The sequence below is a fragment of the Caretta caretta genome, chromosome 7, assembly GCF_965140235.1.
Source record: "Caretta caretta isolate rCarCar2 chromosome 7, rCarCar1.hap1, whole genome shotgun sequence".
NCBI lineage: Eukaryota > Metazoa > Chordata > Testudines > Cheloniidae > Caretta > Caretta caretta.
Genome location: NC_134212.1, coordinates 19808373 through 19830429, shown reverse-complemented (window position 1 = coordinate 19830429; position 22057 = coordinate 19808373). Strand labels below are relative to the sequence as shown.

The following is a 22057-nucleotide window of genomic DNA, read 5'->3' as shown; positions in this document are numbered from 1 at the left end:
TAAGCTGTGGGGAGAGGTAGATATGCTGGAGGGTAGGGATAGGGTCCAGAGTGACCTAGACAAATTGGAGGATTGGGCCAAAAGAAATCGGATGAGGTTCAACAAGGACAAGTGCAGAGTCCTGCACTTAGGATGGAAGAATCCCATGCACCGCTGCAGGCTGGGGACTGACTGGCTAAGCGGCAGTTCTGCAGAAAAGGACCTGGGCATTACAGTGGACGAGAAGCTGGGTATGAGTCAGCAGTGTGCCCTTGCTGCCAAGAAGGCTAATGGCATTTTGGGCTCCATTAGTAGGAGCGTTGCCAGCAGATCAAGGGAAGTGATTATTCCCCTCTATTCTGCACTGGTGAGGCCACATCTGAAGTATTGCGTCCAATTTTGGGCCCCCCAGTACAGAAAGGAGGTGGACAAATTGGAGACAGTCCAGCGGAGGGCAACAAAAATTATTAGGGGGCTGGGGCACATGACTTATGAGTAGAGGCTGAGGGAACTGGCTTATTTTGTCTGCAGAAGAGTGAGAGGGGATTTGATAGCAGCCTTCAGCTACCTAAAGGGGGGGTCCAAAGAGGATGGAGCTAGGCCAGTGGAACGACTGAGCTAGGCTGTTCTCAGTGGTGGCAGATAACAGAACAAGAAGCAATGGTCTCAAGTTGCAGTGGGGGAGGTCTAGGTTGGATATTAGGAAAAACTATTTCACTAGGAGGGTGGTGAAGCACTGGAATGGGTTACCTAAGGAAGTGGTGGAATCTTCATCCTTAGAGGTTTTTAAGGCCTGGGTTCACAAAGTCCTGGCTGGGATGATTTAGTTGGTGTTGATCCTGCTTTGAGCAGGGAGTTGGACTAGATGACCTCCTGAGGTCTCTTCCAGCCCTAATCTTCTATGATTCTATGATCAGTAATGGGCACTGTGTTGGGACAGGAAGTGGCAAGTGGGAGTGTCATGGGCAGACAGATGTATGGTAACCCAACCACAGGTGGGGAAGCAGCTCAATAAAGCCCCACAAAACTGTTAGGCCCCAGTAGGTCAATCTGGTCCTAAAATCCCATTTGGCCCTACCCTGTCTGGGTGTCTCTGCTTTGACTCCAAACTGCTTAATGTCAATGTTATCTCTTGGTGGGGAGTGAAGGGAGGGTACGTCTGCTTATCTAAAGAACAATCACCATCCCACCTCCTAAACTCTCTTTTTCTCCCTCAGGAAAACTTGCAGAAGCTGGTACACATTGAGCACAGTGTCAGGGGGCAAAGCAACCTCCTCCAGCCAGGAAGGGTGAGTGCTGCAGTCAGACCTCCTGTGATAAGGACATTGTTTTCCACCAGCTTTATTTCTGTCTGTATGGATGGCAAGCTTTCAGACCTCATGTCTACAGGTGTTGTTTACTGGGCCGTTCCGATAAGAGTTGAAGCCCTGTTTTATGTAAAAGGCCTTCACTCTGCCAGCACTCAGACAGACATGCCAAGTGTCTCTTGTTAGGAGCGACAGGAGCAGCCCCTATTTTCTAAGCAAAGTAGCAATCAGTTTCCCAATGTAGCTGTCCCCAAAGCTCACCAATACAGTGTATTTTATTAGAGTCACTATCGTTTTCCCCATAATGTCCATGTTTAAAGTTCTCAAGTGCTGGCAAGTACAGACCGTTGGCCTCAGAGCTTTGCAGTTGTATTTGGCTGGGTGAAGAGCCTGGAGTGAGGGAAAATGGTGTGTTTTCATTATTGTTATTCTTCTAATTCCCCAGAGGTATTTTTCATGTAATATATAATTTATAAATGATACAGAAATAGAAGTATCACATACAGACACACACACACACACACACACACTGTACCTAAGTATCTCTTCACTAGCTTTGCCTTGTCTTCCACACTGGATTCAAGCTGCTTGTCCTCACTTTCAAGCCCTCACAGTTCAGCTCCCCTCCCCGCATCCCTCTGCTTAATCTTCCTTTCTTGAGCCCTACAAAACATGAAACTTCCCTTCAGTATAACAACATCTTAAAACAAAAACTTTAGGTAACTCTCAAAACGTGCATACCACTAATCTAAGGAACTGCAGAATCTCACCATTGCAGCCCTCATCTACCTTTTCCTCTACCACGCTAGGGAATGTTTTAACTTGGGGCCTGATTTTACCATCCCTAACTCATGAGAATTGCTAGATTGGGCCCTTCAATTGTAAACTATTCTGGAAGGGAACACTAGGTCAGATCCTGATCTCATTTACAGCAGTGTAAATCTATACTAATTCCATTTACTTCAACGGAGTGACTCTGGATCTACTCTCGGGTTACTGAGATCAGAATCTAGTCCATTGTCTTGGCTGGTGTGAAAAGGAGCCTATGTATCTGTGGTACTGTATAAATAATAATTATATGGGGAGAGAGATTGTTTTTTATACACACACACATATGTGCATATATGCTGTGATTCTAATACTCTTACAGCCCATGTTCAGCTGGTGTTTGTTGGTTCATTCTCATTATAGGGAATATTTAAAAGATGAATGTCCTTTTCTCGGAGTCCGTTAAATGTTGGCTCCACTACCCTTGACAGAGTCTTTTCTGTATAAACACAGCTGATAGTGGGGAAGCGAAGTAAGCAAGAAACTGCCCTGTCCCTGACAAATGTATAGTATTGGTTTGAAAGTAAATGGTAAAAAGGAGCAACACTGACACTTGGCTGACCCAGGACAGATAGGACTGATCTGAATAATGAATAGACCTCATTGTCATGAGGAGGATCGGGCTAGCAGAGACAGGAGTGTTAGAATCTCCTCCCGTAAAGGCAAAAGCATTTAATGCCCTCCTTTCACTTTGAGGGGTGTTCGGTGTTCACAATAATGATACTGATAATGTTTCCTCCCTCAGGAGTTTCTGAAAGAGGGAACACTGATGAAAGTGTCCGGGAAAAACAGGCATCCCCGGCATTTGTTCTTGGTAAGGATATTTCATTGGTTTGTTGCCTTTCTCATATCGTATCATGGGTTTCCATGACTACTAAGGAGACTGGATATGACCCTGAACTACAGCTGAGCTTGTGCACATTGGGGCTGCCTGATAATTTAAATAGTACTGGTGATATAACGTATTGGCATGTGTGAATGAGTGAGAGATGTTGACTTCTAGGATGTAATTTTCAGAAGGGCTCAGCACCTACAACTGGCAACAGAATTTCAGAACAGCTCAGCACAATGGAAATGGCTGTGTTGCAGGGCAGCATTTCCTCTCTGACTTTGGACTAACAATTAACTCAGTTTCTCCTCAGCTTGAATATCCCAACCTTCCAGCCTAGTTTGGTTGCTCCAGTGACTTGGCCTTCCAGCTGTTTCATTAAAGAAAAAAATTCACCCCTTTCAGGGTATCCGAGTCGAAAACACACACACATGAGTCTTCCACCCCCAATCCCAAGCTGGGCACAGCCTTTCCTGCCTGAGGGTCCATCTGTCTTCGCTCTGGGGAACTTCAGACACTCTTCAACCTATGCTTTGGTCTTTGCTCTCACCCCTCAGGCCCTCCTGGGCTCCTCTGAGACTCTCTCTGCTCTCTACCAAGCAGTGACTCTCAGGCCTTCCTACTTAGAGTCTCCCTTCTCTCCACAAGTTTCTGTCTTATCTCCATACCAGAAGGCTGGACTTAGCAACATGATCTGTCTGCCCCATGACTGTTCATTTTCTCCACCGAGGAAGGTGAGCTAAGGGTGTCATAGATGGAGCTGGACCAGTCTCCCCTTAAAGGGCCAATCACCCTGTGACAGGCTGGGTGCTGAAAACCAGACTCTAATTGGGGGAACTGAGAACTTGAAAATCTGCCCCTGAGCTCTTCTGAAAATTTGGTCCCTAGTGTCTGACCAACAGAGAGGATAAGGAAGCCTCTACTAGCAAGAGCTAAAAAAAATTATTTTGGCTCAAGCCGTAGTTTTCAGAGCTCAAGGATGTGAGTTCTAGTCCCAGTTCCCCATTTGTGCATGAGCATATGGTATCTAGTTATTATATCTGTTGTCTGTGGCGCATTCTTTCTTTCTGGAAACATAGCATCTCTTCACATTTGGCTCGAGGAACTGCTGCCCCAACATCTTTTCTAATGTGTTGTTTCTTCTTGTGTTTTTTTAACATTCATGATTTTCCTTTGTATTAGACAGTATTGGCTAATGGCTAGAGCAGAGATCTGGGGATCAAGACTTCTGGGTTCTATTCTCAGCTCTGCAGATATTTCACTCCATAACTATAGGCAAATAATTTTGCCTTTCTGCATCTGATTTCCCACCTCTATACCCTGGGGATAATGATACTTACTTGCTTTCTCAGGGCTTGTGATGCTTAATTTATTGATGACTGAAAAGTTCTTTGAGATCCTCAAAGGAAATGTGCCATGGAAATACTGAGTAGTGTTATTACAATACAGTGTTGCAAAATTTAATTTAAAGTCATAAGATAAATGCCTAGGATACTGTATTTTCTGCAGATTTTCTAAATATTGAACAGGGAAATTTAAACTGGGGCAAACATGAAAATGGGAGAATATTTATACCAAAGTCACATACTTTGCCATGGATTCTTCATATTTTCTTTTCAGATTATTATTTCATAGTTTTGTGAAAAAGCTTCCTTGCTTACTGCTCAGCTTCTCTGCTGGCTTCATCATGAGAGGCTTGATTGATTTTGTGTGGGACACTATGCTGCCCTTCTGCTTCTTAGACGGCCTCATTGATTTCTGCAAAACTCAAACTTTTATGTATTAGAAGTAATGGGTCTAGCCAAAATCTTCATGATGTGATATCACTGCGATGCTCTTTTGTTGAATCTGCCTGGACAACCTTAAACCATAGCACTACTGTGCAAACCATAACCAGTTTTAAGTCTGTGGCAAAATTGCCATTGATTTCAACTGGACCAAGATTTGACCTGAAGAGAGAGACCCATTCAGCTCTTTGGTAGTTAACTCTGAAACCTGCTGATGCCAGTGTGAATGTTGATATTGTTAACTGTTTTACTGCTGATTATTTTAGCAGAAATAACCAGCTGTTTTGGTCCTGTGGATGGATTTGGGAATTGTGGACAGAATTTGAGCAGAATGCCATGATGTTCATATGGTCATAATTTCACTATAGGGACATCATAATCTGTGGCCGTTACTATTACGGCAGAACCACAGGACCAAACAGGAGGAGCAGGAATCAGATAGAGAGAAAATCTAGTTTAAGTAATAAACAGGGATAGCAGAGTAATTTAAACTCGGGTGAAAGGTAAACTGAGCCAAGTTTCAAATAAGATATACTTGAAAGTTTATCCTCAGCTTGAAAGTCACAGAGGCAGAAAATACTACCAAAATGAACCAAGCACTGAAATAAGTGTAAAGTTGTTATTAGTGGGCTTTGAGGTGGCAACTTCCAGTTGAGGAACAATATCACGCTTCAGCTAAAGATTCTGCTGCTCGAAACTGGGTGTCAGCTACAGGGAGTGAAATAATCCCTTGGCAGATGGAGAGATTACATTAAGTGTAGCCCAGTGATTCTCAACCTGTGGCCCATGGGCCACTTGCAGCCCAATCAGCACATAGCTGAGGCTGACGTGACATCCTCAGGGCCATACAGGTAGTATATACACTGTGTGATTGCAGCCCATATAACACATAGAGAACTGCATATGCAGCCCACGATGATAAATAGGTTGAGAACCACTGCTGTAGCCCATGAAAAAGGGGGGAATGATTGCAAAATAAAATAACTCATGTTAAACTCTGAATGTGTTTTCATTATCTCCCTGTCCCCAGTAATACTGCAGAATCTGTCATGTTACAATCACTCAGTGGGTGTGTTTACTGGACTATTTGTCCTGTTAAACTATCAAGAAGACTGCTGCACAGCTCTGGTACTTATCTCATTCTTGATATATAGCACACCTCCTATATGAGCCCTGAACCTGTACTGTACATCTCTGCCAACGCAAGCAATCCTGGCCTGCAGCACCTCATTCAACCACCAGCGCGGGACATGTATCCATATTACATTTGGCTCTGCCAATGCACTTCATCCCCTGAGCTGCAGGGCCCTGCAATACCAGTCCTGAGGCCCTGGCTCAGGGGTCCATCTCAATTCTGACCTCCAGCAGCCCCTGCTATTCCAGCTTCGGAATCCTCTGGATTTGACTTCTAACGGTACTAGCAAAAATAACGTAATACTCTCCCAAAGGAGGGGAAAGCCTAGATTTTAAAATCATCATTCATTCAAAACCCTGAAAATTTTCTAAAGGCGATATCCTAATCCAATTGAAGTCACTGGCAAAACTCCAGGGGGACCAGGATTTGGCCTGACATGTTTTGTAAAATGTAATTTTCAGATCCTTTGTGGATTTTTTTATGGTCCCTAGTGTGTCAATTGCTATGCCAAAAAAGTGCATGAAAATGGGATACGTGTGATTGGGTTTTGCTTTGTTTTTGTTTGGATGAAATAAGTAAATATGCCTGAATAGACCTAAAAAAAAAAAAAAAAAAGATTGGATTTCAGATGTCAATTCTGTTCCCATTGACATCAAGTTAGGCCAAATCTGAGTGCTTTGCAGAACCTCACCCAGAAAGCACATGCTAGAGCAAAAGCCTAAGATGGGATTTTATCCCCCAATTTACTGTAAGAATAAATCAAACTAAAGTTGTGGTTAGAACACGATGTTAAAATGGTGTGTGTATGTGTGCCATGCCTTATGTGTTTGCAACCACACTTTGTGCAAGTCTTTGTGTTGTGTGTATTTGTGTTCACATGTGGGGCATAGGTCTGTAATGTGCATTTTTGTGTGTGTGTATAAGCATGTGTGTGGCATGTACATGCATGTATTTTATGCAGGTATGTAAATGTGCATAAGTTGATGAATGTCTGTTGTGCGTATTGCAAGGGTACTGAAGCTAGCTGTCTTGTGTAGGCTGATGGTATTGTTGAATCTGGTGTTTCCTGGCAGGATGTTTGGTGTGTTTTGCTGTGCGCCTGTTTCCTGAGTCCAGTCTCTGTTTACACGGATGTTGGAGCCTCTTTGCAGAGAGCACAGAATGGGCCGCTGAAGCTGGCAGGCCTCCTAATCGCCCCCCGACTACGGGACTCTTCAACTCAGACACTATCTCTTATCTCACACTTCCAAGAATTTCTCTACAAAAGCTGCTTGTGTTGGACGTGAGGCGGGGGAAGCTGCCATTGACTGGGAGTTTTGTTCAACACTCCAGACAACCAGGCTGGAGTTTAGCAGAATTCTGAGAAGTGCAATGCCATCCCAACTTCAGGCTCAGTCTTGCACCCTTGAAGTTCATAGGAGTTTTATCATTGACTTAATTGGGAGCAGTATAGGGCTCTTAGAGAACAAACTTAAGGACAAGCAAATGTGTGGCAGAAGTTTCTGGAGAATCAATGCACTGGATGTAGTTAGTACTAGGGGTGTGTGAACTTGTTTGACCTAATTTTGAATCCACTTGAACATCATAGGTTTGGAAATTCAATGTGAACTCTAATGTTATTGGGTTCACATCACACTTAGAAGGGACTGTTATGAAAGGAACCGAGGGAGAAGAGTTAGAGCAGGGAATATGTTCGCAGACAGCAGCCAGGATTTTCCAAGGGATTGGGGCCGTTTGATCTCCTCTACCGCAAGACAGCCAGGGAAAGCAGCAGGCAGGGCAGCGCCTCTGTGCCCCTTTTACACGGCATCCCTCTCCTGGCAAACAATGAAATATTCGTCCTAATTTCATTGCAAGGAGTCATTGCTAGTGGGACCTTATGAGAGATTGGAGCCACATTTCTCCTCTGTATGCAGCGTGGCAAAACAAACTCCACCTCCAGTGGGCAATTACAAAACAAAGCCATCGTCAATTATTAATAAAATCTTGGGATACTAATCAGAGCTGCCATGGCAACAGTATGCACTTGGGTTTTTTAAAAATATTTTTTTATAAATAAAATAAACAGTTTGCTGCCAAAGAAGCACAGCAGTGCAGGCTACAAAGATCCTACGTTTTTTATGAGATTTTTGTGTTTGTGTGATTTAGTGCCCTTCATTCGCTGCCTTTTCTGTGGTTTGGAATGACCCCGAAGTATGTGGCACTGTTAACTGGCAAAGGAGAGGACTGCTTTCTTCTGTAATCCAGTAACCTTTGAAAATTCACGGGATGCTTTCACCCCCAACTCTCTGGCAGAATCTCCAGGTGGAGGTGAAAGTAAACAGAAGAGAATCAAGGTCATTTTCAGATGATAATAAAAAAAACAAATCTTTCTTTTTTTAGCAATTGCTGCCATCCCAGCTGATACTAACTTCCATGAAAAAGCTCATCCCTCCAGTGAGATCATGCAAACAATAGTTTATTCCAACTGCTTTTCAATGAACAGTTTATGATAGGCTTACCTCCCTTAACCTCTCTGACCCCCAGTTTCCAATAGGCTGTGATGAATTCCGTTCTGTCGCTAGCACAGCCCTGGTTAAACTGAGAATCATAATATGATCAGTACAGTGCAGGTGTCACTGCGCTGATTAGATTAATGTTAGCACAGATGGTAATTTATGAAGCAATAAGTAAATGGTATAAAAACTCCATGACAAGCCATTTGTCACCCAGCTCTATGGAAATTCTCTTGTTATGCCATTAGAGGAGTAAACATTTCACTTCAAAATAGAGAGACTACAGCTTGAGACTTTTCTTCCTCCTCAGAGTTATAGTTTCAATGTGATAATAATACTTTTCGTCTGAGGATCTCAAAGAGCTTTACAAATACTCATGAATTAAGCCTCATGACTGAGACGTAGGCACCCCCATTTTAAAGATGAGCAACTGAGGCACAGACTTGCCCAAAGTCAGACAGTGGCAGCGCCAAGAACAGAACCCACAGGTGAACTCCTAACCCTATTGAAGTCAATGGGCACTTTGCTATTGACTTCAGTGTGGCCAGGATTTCATCTATGAGTCCTAATTCCAAGTCTCCCTTCTCTAGCCACTAGAAACTGTTCCATCTCTGCAGGAAAGCTGAACCACGACCTTCTAAGAAAATATTTAGAGGGTCCCAAAGGTTCCATTTTTTCAGGCAAAGGCATTGGTGGGAGCAGAGGAGGACAGAAAAACATTTAGGGCCCAGCAAAGGAAATGACCAGGCAACAGCTCAACTTCTCGTGACGTTCAGTGCCGATGACATTCTCGTGATCGGGAAGGGGGTCAGCAGGGTTCAAATCTAGATCCATTGAGCCCAGCAAAGTTACACCAAGGATGAATTTGTCCCTTTGTGTGTGAAGCTATTTTATAAACAAACAAGTCCAGGCAGGAAGAAGGGACTTTAAGTAGCAGATGGATTTTTCTCATAAATGAAACAGAGCTCTCTCAGCTCTTTGGTGTCTATCAGATGAAGCACAAGCACTCAGTGATATGGTGGTCTGTTGAGGATAACCCAACAAGCATTAAGTCAGACCACACTAGGGCCTTGGAAAACATCACAAAAGGGCTCCTGGCACCTTCCCTGAGATCATTGCAACTTATACCCACATTTCACTCTGTTTTCACTGACGGTCCACAGCGAATGGAAGACCATCTGATTCTGTGGGGTCTGTATATGCCAAGGCCCAGCCCTAATCACATTTCATTGGCATTTTCATTGGGGAGATAATGCAAGGTAGTTCACGGCTCAGTGTGAAGGATAACATTTTCAATACTAGGGGATGGCATCTCCACTGCCTTTCCCGAGCCTCTTGCACCCAGTCTCTCAAGATTTCTCTGATGGTGGATGCCAGAGTTTCTCTAAGTTCTGAGTACTAATGTGTATGTGCAATGGAGCCGCAGGTTTGAAGGGGGTTAGCCGGGATGTGTACGTGCTGAGATGGTGCAATCAAATCATCTGTAGCCTTTCCCTTAACACAAATAGCCATTCCAAATGTGCCTGAACCAAAATCCAAACACTCTTGAGCTTTGAGAAGTTTGGATCTGGGTCTGAACTTTGTGGCTTTAGTAACAATTCATGCAATACGTTAAGTCACTGCTGGCTCTGGGCATCCCTCCCACCCAAGAATAATAGTTAGGCTTGCAAGACATATTGCAAATTATTGATTTTGCCTTTCTCTTCATATAGATGAATGATATTCTGCTGTACACGTATCCCCAGAAGGATGGCAAATACCGACTGAAGAACACCTTGGCTGTGTCCGGCATGAGGGTAATGCTTAGTTCAGACCACAGCCTGGCATTAAAGTTTATTTGGGGCTTATTGGCTGCCTTGTTAATGCTTTGCCAGTTTATGTCTCCTTTCCAGTTGACTGAAAGGAACAAGCGCATTTTATCTAACGAGTCCCTTGCCTGTTCCAGGAATTAAAGAGGAAAATATAAAGTACACAAATAAAAGAATATCTAAAAGGTTGCAGATTAGCATGACTGCCTCATTTGGGCTGGTGATGAATAAAGCAAACCAAACTCAGAGTTACTATCCAATCATAGTTACTATCCAATCATATCACAGAAGCTAAAGAGGGAAAAGACATCCCATCTAGTCCTTTCCCCTCTCCCTGTTCCCAACCAATGCATGATTGTTCCCTACAATATACTAACCAGGGTTATAGCACCTCCTAAAAATTCACACTCATGTCATTCCCTTCTCTGGGAGCTTTCATGTCCATCTCCTTCAGCCTAGGGGGCAGACCACCCTGTTACACCAAGGCTGAAATGATTAGTTGGAGATACCCTACGTTTTCTGGATTCCACCTGGCATGTTGAAGGCTGAGTTTGGAATCATGCTGGAGAGCTGGCGGTTGGTTTGGGTTCTGTATTTGAGATGGAATGAGATCAGGATGTTCATCTAGGGAAACAGTTGCGAGAAGGTGCCACAGCTGAGAGGAAAGAAGGCCCAGACTGGGGACCTGTCAGCGGTAACAGGGCATCAGACCTGAACACCCCTTAAGTTTGGATTGTTTTAAATCTAAATCCTAATACACATTTTGTCCCCTATCTTTATAATGGGCCAAACACAAACTCTGGCTATACCTGTCTCTATATCCAAGACATCACCATAGTATCTATATGTGGAACACCCCCCAAATTGGCAATAATATGGACCCACCTCAATCATCCCAACTGACCCTGCACCCCATTGTCACATTGTGCTGAGCTGCCCACTACCTTGTCCCCACTAGCCTCTTAGCAACTGAGAACACTGTGAGTACTAGACTTTGATGGTTAACACTCAAACTGTTGGAGCTTCACAGATCCCTGTGCATCAAGAGTTTTACCATGTGCTGACCATAGATGGTTTAAATCACTCGTCCTTCATTTACATGTCATTTGTTTCTAGGTCAACCGCCCAGTGACAGAAAAAGCCCAAAACATCCTGAAGATTGAATATGCTGAACACTGCCTGAACTTGTCAGCAAGGTATTGTCTCATACCAGCCATGGCAGAGGGTGTTTATTTTAGCTATATCTCTAGACCAATCCAACTACTGTCCAAGACTTAATTGGTGCCCCACTGTTTTTAAACTCCATTTCAGTCCATGCAATTGTGACAGATAATGGCCAAGTGCTTGATTATAAAGAGGGCATTCATTTCAATGTAAGACTCATAAGACACAACTAATTCAACACTTACAATGAGTAAAAAGCTGGGACTTAGCACTTGATAAGATTTGAGCAGAGTAGAAAATCCATTTCTAATCAGTCTGAGCCTTCTTCCTTGATCTTTTACAACTTTTTCCCTGTCACACTGAGAATCCAGTTTTGTCTACCTCCCCTTTATAATTTGACTTGTCAGCTCACATCACTGGGGTTACCCAAGGGCTAATGAAAAATAGTAATTAGCTAATTCCACGCCATAGATTTAAAGGCATTTAAAAGTACTTAAATGACAGTTAAAACAGAAATTAAACTTTACCGACGATGTAATGAGGTCTTTTTGTTAAAAGGAATTTTCCTAATGAGTTTGGACAAAGTTGGTACTGATCACAATCAGGGAGGGTGTTGTGTCTTGTGATCACATGCTGACAGCAGCAAGAATTTGTACATCAATTTCTGAGCTGGAGGATAGAGTATACCGTGTTCTTCTTGGTTTTAATTCCAAAGATGTCTTGCAAATTTGGTACAGAGGAACAACAACAAAAAAGGGGAAGTATATGATTTTCAGATACATTGTTTAAAATTAAAATAATTTAGTCTCAGTGACAGTTGATCATATTGATGCGGTTATCAACGTTTTAAGAACTGAAGTTCCCATCTCAAGTCTCCACCTACAGTATGGCTGGAAGCACAGCAGGCTTCCCCGAATGGCATGCAGACTGGAACCAACCTAATAGACTGGGAAGGTGTTTTCTTTTCAACACACTTTGAAATCTAAATCCTTCTCTTACAAGGAACATATGTCATCTGCGCCCACCGCTCAGAACCCTGCCAAAGCCCTTGAATTTGGTACCTTTTCACACTAAGTAATAACATTTTTGATACTTTTATTATCAGTATTGGATGCCCATCCAGTGCCCCAGAGGGTCCAAACTATGCATCTGCGCTACCCACTGTCAGTTAAAAAAATAGGTGGTATATGGATTTGTGTTGGCTGGGACAGTAAATAACTAGACACCAACCACCTTAGTGTAGAGAAGTTCCAGTGCAGATGAAGCCCACGTGTCAAGGCAGAGAGTTACTTTGCAGCATACTGGGAGCTGTGCCTGGAATTAACATCCAGTCAAACAGGACCCTGGTGGCTCTGGTCAGCAATGCTGATCAGGCCGTTAAAAGTCCAGTCGGTGGCACAGCAGGGCTAAGGCAGGCTCCCTGCCTGCTGTGGCTCTGCGCCGTTCTCAGAAGCAGCAGCATGTCTCCCCTCCAGCTGCCTGGCCGTGCCTCCACATAGGAGCTGGAGGGGGGACATGCCACTGCTTCCGGGAGCTGCCTCAAATAAGCGCTGCCCGGAGCCTGCAGTCCTGACCCCCTCCCACACGCAACCCCCTGCCCCAGCCCTGATTCCCTCCCATCCTCTAAACCTCTCAGTCCCAGCCAAGAGCACCCTCCTACACCCCAACCCCTCATCCCCAGCCCCACCCCAGAGCCAGCACCCCCAGATGGAGCCCTCACACACCCCTGCATCCCAACCCACTGCCTGAGCCCGGAGCCCCCTCCCACCCTCTGAACCCCTCAGCCCCAGCCCGGAGCCCCCTCCTGCACCCCAAACCCCTTATCCCTGGCCCCACCCCAGAGCCTGCACCCCCAGCCGGAGCCCTCACCCCTTCCCACATCCCAACCCCCTGAGCCAGCCCGGTGAAAATGAGTGAGTGAGTGAGGGTGGGGAGAGAGAGCGACAGAGGGAGGGGGGATGGAGTGAGTGCGGGCGGGGCCTCGGAGAATGGGTGGGCCTCAGAGAATGGATGGGGCAAGGGTGTTCAGTTTTGTGCAAATAGAAATTTGGAAACCCTAGCCTGGATTCTCCATTGGTCTTTTTGTGCTGACATGCAGCTGATGCTCTGTTAAAGGCTGAGCCAGTGACTCCTGTGGGAGTCATTGTGAAATTAGGGCTTGAAGCAGAGAGGTTGCCCTTTGGGTACTAGAGGTAGATAGTGCTCTTTCACAGGGGCCAGCCACAAGTACAAGGAGCCTCCCGCTCCTTGTGCTGTTCATTCAAGGGCCAACCATAAGTGAAGTCCCTGATAACACACCCTAGGGCACAAGTCACCTCTAGGGGCCAGAGAGGAGGCCTGGCTATTGCTCCACTTCCTCTCTGCTCTGGCTGGCAGAACTGACCAGTCACAGATGGGAGAACATGCTACACTCTCCTAAAAGATGGCACCATGGATGCACTCCACGGGGCACTAGGGAATGCCAGGAGGCTTTGGTCCTCACTGAGGTATCATGTCTTCCATTGCTTCTGGGTTGATACAAGCCCCCAACAAGGTCCAGTTACCAGCTGCCAGCCCTTAAGGCCTTTGCACTTGGATGAGGCAAGAAATACACATAGAGGAGCAGAGGACATGGCATAAGCAGCAAAGACCAAGACCACAGAAAAGGCACTAAAATGATAATAAGCAGAACCTGTGGTTCTGGTTCATACAGCAATGCTGTATGAAAATATGGCAGTGTCAAGCACTTGCATCTACCACTGAAAATGTCCCACCCAGAGAGCATAATTCTTTGGCTTGCAGGGAGCAGGTGATGGTACTGAGCACGCAGCCCTTACAAAGAAGAGTTGGATGCTGCTATACCTTTACACACATTTCAGAATTCTCTTCTTCAGAGACAATCGTAAGCAGATGGTACCCATATGAAACCTAATTAAGGTTAAAAGAAAAGGAGTACTTGTGGCACCTTAGAGACTAAGGTGCCACAAGTACTCCTTTTCTTTTTGCGGATACAGACTAACACGGCTGCTACTCTGAAAACTAATTAAGGTTATGTCTACACTGCCATTGAGGGGAAGGAATTGCAGCACATGTAGACATATCCATGCTAGTTTTAATCTAGCTAGCTCACGTTCTGATAGCAATGAAGCAGCTGTACAAGCCCACCCAGGACCTTGGGTACTCATTCATGCAGCTAGCCTGTGTGGCCACGGCTTCCTGGATATTGGTACTCATGCATGTTGCAATCACACTTCAATTGCAGTGTTGACATACCCTCAGAAAGCCAAGTGAGAATGCAGTCAATCAGTACGACGATACAGAAAGGCTGCAGTGGCATTATGATCAGTAACAGAATCCTATTCCAGACCAAGTCAAGTTTTTATTAATAGTGACTTAGCCATAAGCCAATCTAGAGAAAACAAAAGTATATTACAATAAAACTGAAAATTAAATCCATAATTATAAAATACAAAAATACATGTAAATAAAGATTTAAAAATACATAAACCATATATAATCACTGTGCCATTTTCCTTATTTTAGCGGCTGACTATGCAAATAGGGCAACCTCTTGGATCACAGGTACTATGTCTGTTCCTAATAATACTCTATTTTCTGAGACATCATAGAAAAAGGCATCTGGGATAAAAACACAGAAAGTCCTTTTGACCTCAAGTGGCAACACAAATTACAGTGTAATAAATCCTGGGGTAGGTCATCCACCTGCCCTGAGCCACATGGACAAAGGCAGTGGCTTTCTCGATGCCAGCATATCAACCTTCTAGGAAAACTGTCTGCATGGATTGAAAATGGAGAGCTACAAAGGCCCTCCTTAACATGTTATTACAACAAACTATCTAAATATCTGGCCTTTTTAACAAGGGGAATGAAGGTGATGTGTTTAACATAGAAACAACTGTCATATCCATTTGCTTGCTAATATCCTCTATTCTTGATTTAATTACACATTAATTTCACATTTTTAAATTTATATCAAATCATTTCCAAATCTGAGAAACTTAACAAATGCAAACAATATTGAATAGACTCTAACCAAGGAAATTACATGAGAAAGCCCTACTGAGCTGTTTCTCTAAGCATAACCTTGACAAACACTGTGGATGCATGCTGAATGCAAAGCCAAAAGTTAATATTACTGTACTGCACTTTGGACAGACTAGAATTCATGCCTGTCCTGCTCTAAGAAGAGCAACTGGAGTATTATTTGAAAGACCAAGAATCTTTATGAAAAATTAGTTTTGAATCACTTCCAATCCTATGGGATCATTCCATCCCCATATTTTCATACCAAACAAATTTGAATGCATACCTTGTCCATTCCAGGCCAGTTTCTGTGGTGCACAGATATCCCCTGCAGTCAGTGACAGTGTAGTGACATTTGACCTTCTGTTTTCTGTTAGACTAAGCTTACTGTAAAAGTAAATGATGTGTCACCTTGGCTAGACCCCAAAAATCTTTTCCGATGCCTAGTGTGGCAATACAGAAGTTTGTGGGTTGTGCACTCTGAGCTGTTCACAGCCTCCAAAACTTCAGCAAAAATCCCTTTGATCCTTCATACAACCTTCATACAACCAGTGAGCTAGTTAACTGGGATCAGGTCAGTGCCAATTGACATAATTCATTTTACAAGCCAGCAGCTATGTGTTATCCTCACACTTAGACACTATAACAGTCTGTGATTATTGCCTAGAGATGTTTAATGGAGTGAAGAGTAGGTGAAAAGGGCCTGTTGGAGATTAGGCTTTTATTGATAGATCATCCCTGATCAGCTGTCCTTGCCAAAATGACTTTAATTCACACCATGCTTTTATTTTATTTTTTTCAAAGCCAGGTCTTGAACCTCAAGTGGTTAGAATTTTGTGTCAAATGAGAGGTTGATAGAGCTGGGGGGAAATTTTCATCCACAACAATTTTTGATGAAAAATGCAGATTAAGCAACATCCAAACATTTTTCAATTTTGTGTCAGTTTCACCAAATTGTTTGTTTAAAAAAATTGAAATATTTTGTGCAAATCCTTTAATTTTATTTTTTAAATGCAAACACTTAACAAATTGGTCAAATTGAAACAAAATGTTTTAATGTTGAAATAAAGCATTTTGTTTGACCCAACACAAATGTTTTAGGGACTTTTCAAAATTGCCAAGGAACTGACAAATCCATTATTTACCCAGCTCAAGAGGTTTACCTATGTTGGTGCCACTTCCACTAACCCTTTGGAGACTGGGGACATAACTACAGACCTGTGAGTCTTCATGTGGCTCGTACAAACACTTAACAAATTGGTCAAATTGAAACAAAATGTTTTAATGTTGAAATAAAGCATTTTGTTTGACCCAACACAAATGTTTTAGGGACTTTTCAAAATTGCCAAGGAACTGACAAATCCATTATTTACCCAGCTCAAGAGGTTAACCTATGTTGGTGGCACTTCCACTAACCCTTTGGAGACATAACTACAGACCTGTGAGTCTTCATGTGGCTCATACAGTCATTTCAAATGTGTTTGATTATGTCCCCCTTCTTTGTGCCTGTAGTCTTTTAGCGCCCCCCCACCCCACCCCCGGCCACACAAGTACATATAGCATTGTCCAGCTCTGAAGGCGGAGCGGAGAGCAACAGCTGCTGGCCGGGTGCAGAAGCAAGGGTGGCAATGTGAAAAGTGGTCTGTGTCAATATCACTTTTCACAGCAGACTCAACGCCCCATTGCCACCTTTACTTCTGTGCTGCTGCTGCCACCCCGGGCTGACAGCTGAAACCCTGCCACTTCCAGGTGAGAGCCTGGGAGAGAGGGGAGGAAGGAGGGCCTGAGCCCAGGCTGCCTCCTGGTGGAGGATTGGGAGGGTGGAAGACAGCCCAAACTCAGGTGGCAGGGCTCCAGCTATCCCCTTTATCCTCTCCCCCCACCTCCTGGGTGTGCATGGCCTTTCTCCCCAAGCCCCAGCCACTGGGCGCGGACACTCAGAGCTCTTTTAAAAAAAAGCACACAGCTCACGCCTCCCTTGACACATTCCCGTGCCTCCATAGTTTGAGAACTGCTGGGCTAGTAGGTTGGGAATTATAGGCATCTTAGGCTTAATATGCTTTCCATTCAAACCAGTCATATTTCCCATAAAATCTGTACTGGAGGTGGAATTTGGGGGGGGGGAAAGGAGCAGAGTTGGCTTTGACTAGTGGAAGGGATTGAATAGTCCTGTAAATCTTGGCAATGAGGTGATGTACAGTATTGCAATTCTTTGTCATGCAGCAACTAATACAAAACCAGTGTGTATTATACACCTGTCCTGGACCCTCTTTGTTCCAATAGGGTCATTAAGTTTTACAGAGGCTGGTGTTTTTCACAGATGAGTGCTTGCTCACAGGGTGCAGGGATTCTAAGCCAGGGGTCATTGACCAAGTCATGTACTTCCCTGTTTGTTTGGTTTTTTAAGATTATAAAAGACAAATTGTTCTCATATGTCTTGTTTGTTGGCCTTCTTGTGCAATCAGAGGAAAACACAGCTCAGCAGCAGCTGGCATTGATGCCACTACTAATTTTACAGGGAGCCCTAGTGGGAAGAGTGCTTAGCTTTAATGTGAATGCCTGGTACACCTTGTGGAGGACAGAACGCTCTGATCCACGTTCACACTTGGAATTTACATCTGATGTAACTGGAACGTGGCACCATTTACAATGGAGAATGAAATACAGCATTCCTTTGCCTGACCCTGAACCTGCATGGAACTGTTGGCCTCCCTGTTGGCTTTGGAAATTAATTAGATGTTTATAGAATTTAGAAAGAGTGGTCCAAACTGGGAAGCCATAGTACAGACAGGATTCAGGGAGAGGTTCACACACAAAGCTGCCACGTAGCCTGGCACAGTGTTATTCTTCCCTGCACACACTGGTGTATACCAGTGCACCCCAGTCAAGCAGCTACTCCTATCTCAGCCTGAGATGGTGAGTAATTTTGATCCCTGCAGAAAAACTAACTGACAGAGGGAAGGTGGCTAAATGGGGATTTTATGTATGCAAGACAACACACATTACGCACGAAGTTTCATTTCTGGAATCAGCAGAATCTCAGTCCAGGACCTGGGAGATTGGCAGGAGAGCTGGAGTGGCGGATAAATGCACTACTAGCTAGTTTTGATGGTGAAAGGGTGACATCTAGTGGCCACTTTAAAGAATCACAGGATTGTATTTTCTGTAGTTTCTCCAATCCTATTGGGATCCGGGAAGTGGGCGGGCAAAGCCCATCCACTGCTAAAGGATATTCCCCCTCTCCCCCCCCCAGCCTAAGAGGGGGTCCACAGGACCTGGACACCAAATAAATACGGGGGACAATTAATGAAATAACAGGGACAGGAGTGTGGTCAAAGGGTCAAACAAAGGGAACTGGACAGGGACACCAAGCAGAGAACCCCGGACAGCGCCCACTGCTCCTCAAAGGCGTCAAGGGAGTCAGTGGACGTCGCCCAGAGGAACTCTGCTCGGATACGTGAACAGACCGAGGATCGGAAATATGCCCCACAGTCACAGGAGACTCCATCGGCCAACTTCCTCACGCTGTTTTTATAGATGGCCATTTTAGCTAGAGCCAGGAGGAGGTTGACCAGGAGATCCCGGTGGGGCTGCAGATAGGGAATGCATAAATAAGAAGGTGAGGGGAAAAGTGCAACCAAAAACGTAACAAAATATTGGTGAGGAGCCGGAATAGGGACTGCAGCCTGGTACACTCCAGATATATGTATGCCAGGGTTTCACTCACACCGCAAAAGGGGCAGGTGTCTGGGATAGAGGTGAACCGTGCCAAGAACACACCCGTGCTCACGGCTCCGTGAAGGAGCCGCCAACTGATATCCCCGGTGGGCCTCGGGACCAAGGTGGAATATAGGCTGGCCCACCATAGCTTCTCCAATCCAGGGGAATGCAAAATTTCCCTAACAAAATGTCACATCGGCATCTTGCCAGTATGTTGAGGGCAGTATCTAATTTGCCTGAAATGGAATAAACTGAAACCAGTCGTGCGTGCATGTGTGTGTCTGTCCGTCCCAGCATGCAATTCTCCCTCTTTACCTAAGCAGCTAACACAGAGGTGACAAGTATCAACATGCAATACTTTACCATGATCTGAGCAACCCAGGCAGAGGCTACATGCCCTGGAATGCAGTTCTCTTGCTTTCTGAGTGGCAAGCACAGAGATGAAAGAAGCAGCATTGCATGCTGCCACATGTGGTTTACGTTGGAATCTCCACATTACAGTAAGAGTGGCCTTGAGCCACATTGGAAAATCCGTGGGCCAGAAATGGCCAGACTGCATTTTGGCCGTCCCAGTCATGTTCATAATGTCTCAAGCATCCTAGGTATCAATCCAATCAGAAATATCAGAAGTCCAACATTTAATTTTGTTTTTGGCCAAAGAATTAATGTGGGGGAGAGGGAGAGATAACTCAGTGGTTTGAGCATTGGCCTGCTAAACCCAGGGTTGTGAGTTCAGTCCTTGAGGGGGCCATTTAGGGATCTGGGGCAAAAATTGGGGATTGGTCCTGCTTTGAGCAGGGGGTTGAACTAGATAACCCCCTGAGGTCCCTGCCAACCCTGTGATTCTATGATTAATAATTCAACATGCTGATGAGAGAAGCAAAATGTCAGTAGATTGGAGCCTTCTCCCTTGATCCAGAAGCTTCTTGATTCAGTCACTGCAGGTCATGGCATTGATTGTGTTGCTGTATTTCATTCCACAGTTCATGCTCTGAAAGGGACGAGTGGTATAGCTGCATCAGCAGAACCATTCCAGATGACTACAAAGCTCACAATGCATCTACCTTTCACAACAGTATTGAGGTAAGAATGAGTCCTGGCATTGCCTAAGAGGATGCAAAGCCATCTGAATAGTTAAAAAAAGGAAAAGGAAAAAGTCCCTAACGGCAGAGTATTCTAATTATTTTTATATAAATCACCATGCTAGGGCTAAATGACAAAGGTCATCACAGCACTTGTGTTTAATATTCAGCCTGCTGTGGCCGCTACTGGAATTTTAAACGTTGCAATTCCACTTCATACTGTGGGTTTCATTTAAGTCAATGGGAGTTTTGACGTAGTAACACTAATCAGATTTAGCCCTGTATGGCTACCATCCTAGATGCTATCAAAAATAAGTATATTCCTTGCAGATGACTGTGAAAAAGCAAAACTAGCCATCAGTAATCCTTTTGTCACAATTTTATCACAAAGGATCATTAACTCACGACCACTAAAGCCCTCAGCAAAAGGGCCTGATTGAAACCTAACAGTCAGTTTATACTGGTGCAACTCCATTGACTTCAATAGTTATTCCTGTCTACACCAGCATGAGAGGAGAATCAGATCCAAAAGAGTTTTGCTAAGGCTGAATTCTCTTTTCCTTCTTCCTGCATGAGTCTAATTCTCTCCATAGCAAACCTACCTGGATGGGGTAACAGACGTGTGCAAATATGGGTAAACAGCAAAGGAGTTTATGAGTGCCGAACAGTGATAGAAAATGTGGGCCAGATTTGGATCCCATTCATTCAGAGTAACTCCACTGTCTTCCGTGGAGATCTGGGTCCAAATCATGGTCTGAGTTACAAGTGAAAGGAGTTTGGTGACTTCTAAACAGCCCCTTCCACTGGTCATAAAACCATCCCAAAAGATAGTGGCCTGCACAATAGTCAACGTAGCCTTCTTCATTCTGAGGTTGATACATTGAGTGCCAGGCAGCTTATGGAGGGGATGCGGGATTTTTTGCTTGAGACCTAAAAACCATCTTCTCTTTCTGGATATTAAAGTGTTCATGAATACCGTAATAAGAATATGAATATGCCCAGGTGGTCTCAGCCAAAATTGCACATAGATGCTATATTCTCACCTAGTGTAAACCAGTACAGCTCCATTGACTTCAGTGGATCTGAACCAATTTACACCAGCTGCAGATGGGGGCTCTGCTATTATATCACATGCGGTGTACTAGTTGGTATCACCTTCCACCCCAGAATTGACTGCATCTCAGTGCTGCTATGTGTAAAGTGTTTGTGGAACACTTTGGGATCCTTCAGAATAAAAGAGGGGCCCAGAACTTGAAGAACAGGGATTGTGTGCCAAGAATGAGGTGGACTGGCAGAAATGGGGGCGGGGAAAGGCGAGCGCAGTTCAGCAGATGTTGCTGCAGGTAAGGTGGGAGTTGCATTAGCAGAACTGGGTATGCTTTGGAAGTCTGGGTATTTCTTCGCTTTCTGTTTTAAGCTAAGGGAAAGGCTGGGAATATCCTTGGGTGAGAGGCCTCCAACTTTGGTACCTGTGTCCCACGTCATGATGTGCATGAACTGCGGCTGTGATTTTACCCTCACTCTGAGACGCCATCATTGCCATGCATGTGGGAAGGTAAGTGTCACGTAAATTCAGCTTCATTCAGACTCATCAACAGTAGGGAAAGCCTCTGAGACAAGTTCTCCTCTTCATTACACTAGCTGCAACTGCACTGACTTCAGCACAATTGCACCTGCGTACAGAGAGGAGAATCTGACTCCTCAGAAAGACTGCCAGTAGAGCTTTGCAAATGAGAATTAAGCATTCAGTGGTTAGTGACTTTGGTTGGAACAATATTAAGATTCTGCTGAGTGGCAAACTAATTCCTAAAGACTGGGTACTCAACCTAATGAAAGGGTCATGAGACATACATTGCCGAGCAGAGCTTTCAAATGGGACATGCCAGTAGCACTGGGGCAA

General features: G+C 44.4%; 1 protein-coding gene and 1 long non-coding RNA gene across 5 annotated transcripts in view; one reads left to right on the top strand and one right to left on the bottom strand.

Annotated features, from left to right (window-relative positions):
- The window catches only part of LOC125640295 (uncharacterized), a 95068-nt gene that overhangs the window by 52599 nt on the left and 20412 nt on the right, over positions 1-22057 (bottom strand). The window lies entirely within an intron of this gene.
- FGD5 (FYVE, RhoGEF and PH domain containing 5) overlaps positions 1-22057 on the top strand; it is a 156186-nt gene that overhangs the window by 123255 nt on the left and 10874 nt on the right. For all 4 annotated transcript variants that reach the window (XM_048858707.2, XM_048858710.2, XM_048858706.2 and 1 more), the window contains 6 exons: positions 1197-1268; positions 2860-2928; positions 10073-10156; positions 11285-11364; positions 20059-20158; positions 21575-21712. In XM_048858707.2, coding sequence (XP_048714664.1) covers positions 1197-1268; positions 2860-2928; positions 10073-10156; positions 11285-11364; positions 20059-20158; positions 21575-21712 — 543 coding nt within the window. The remainder of the gene's footprint in view (positions 1-1196; positions 1269-2859; positions 2929-10072; positions 10157-11284; positions 11365-20058; positions 20159-21574; positions 21713-22057) is intronic.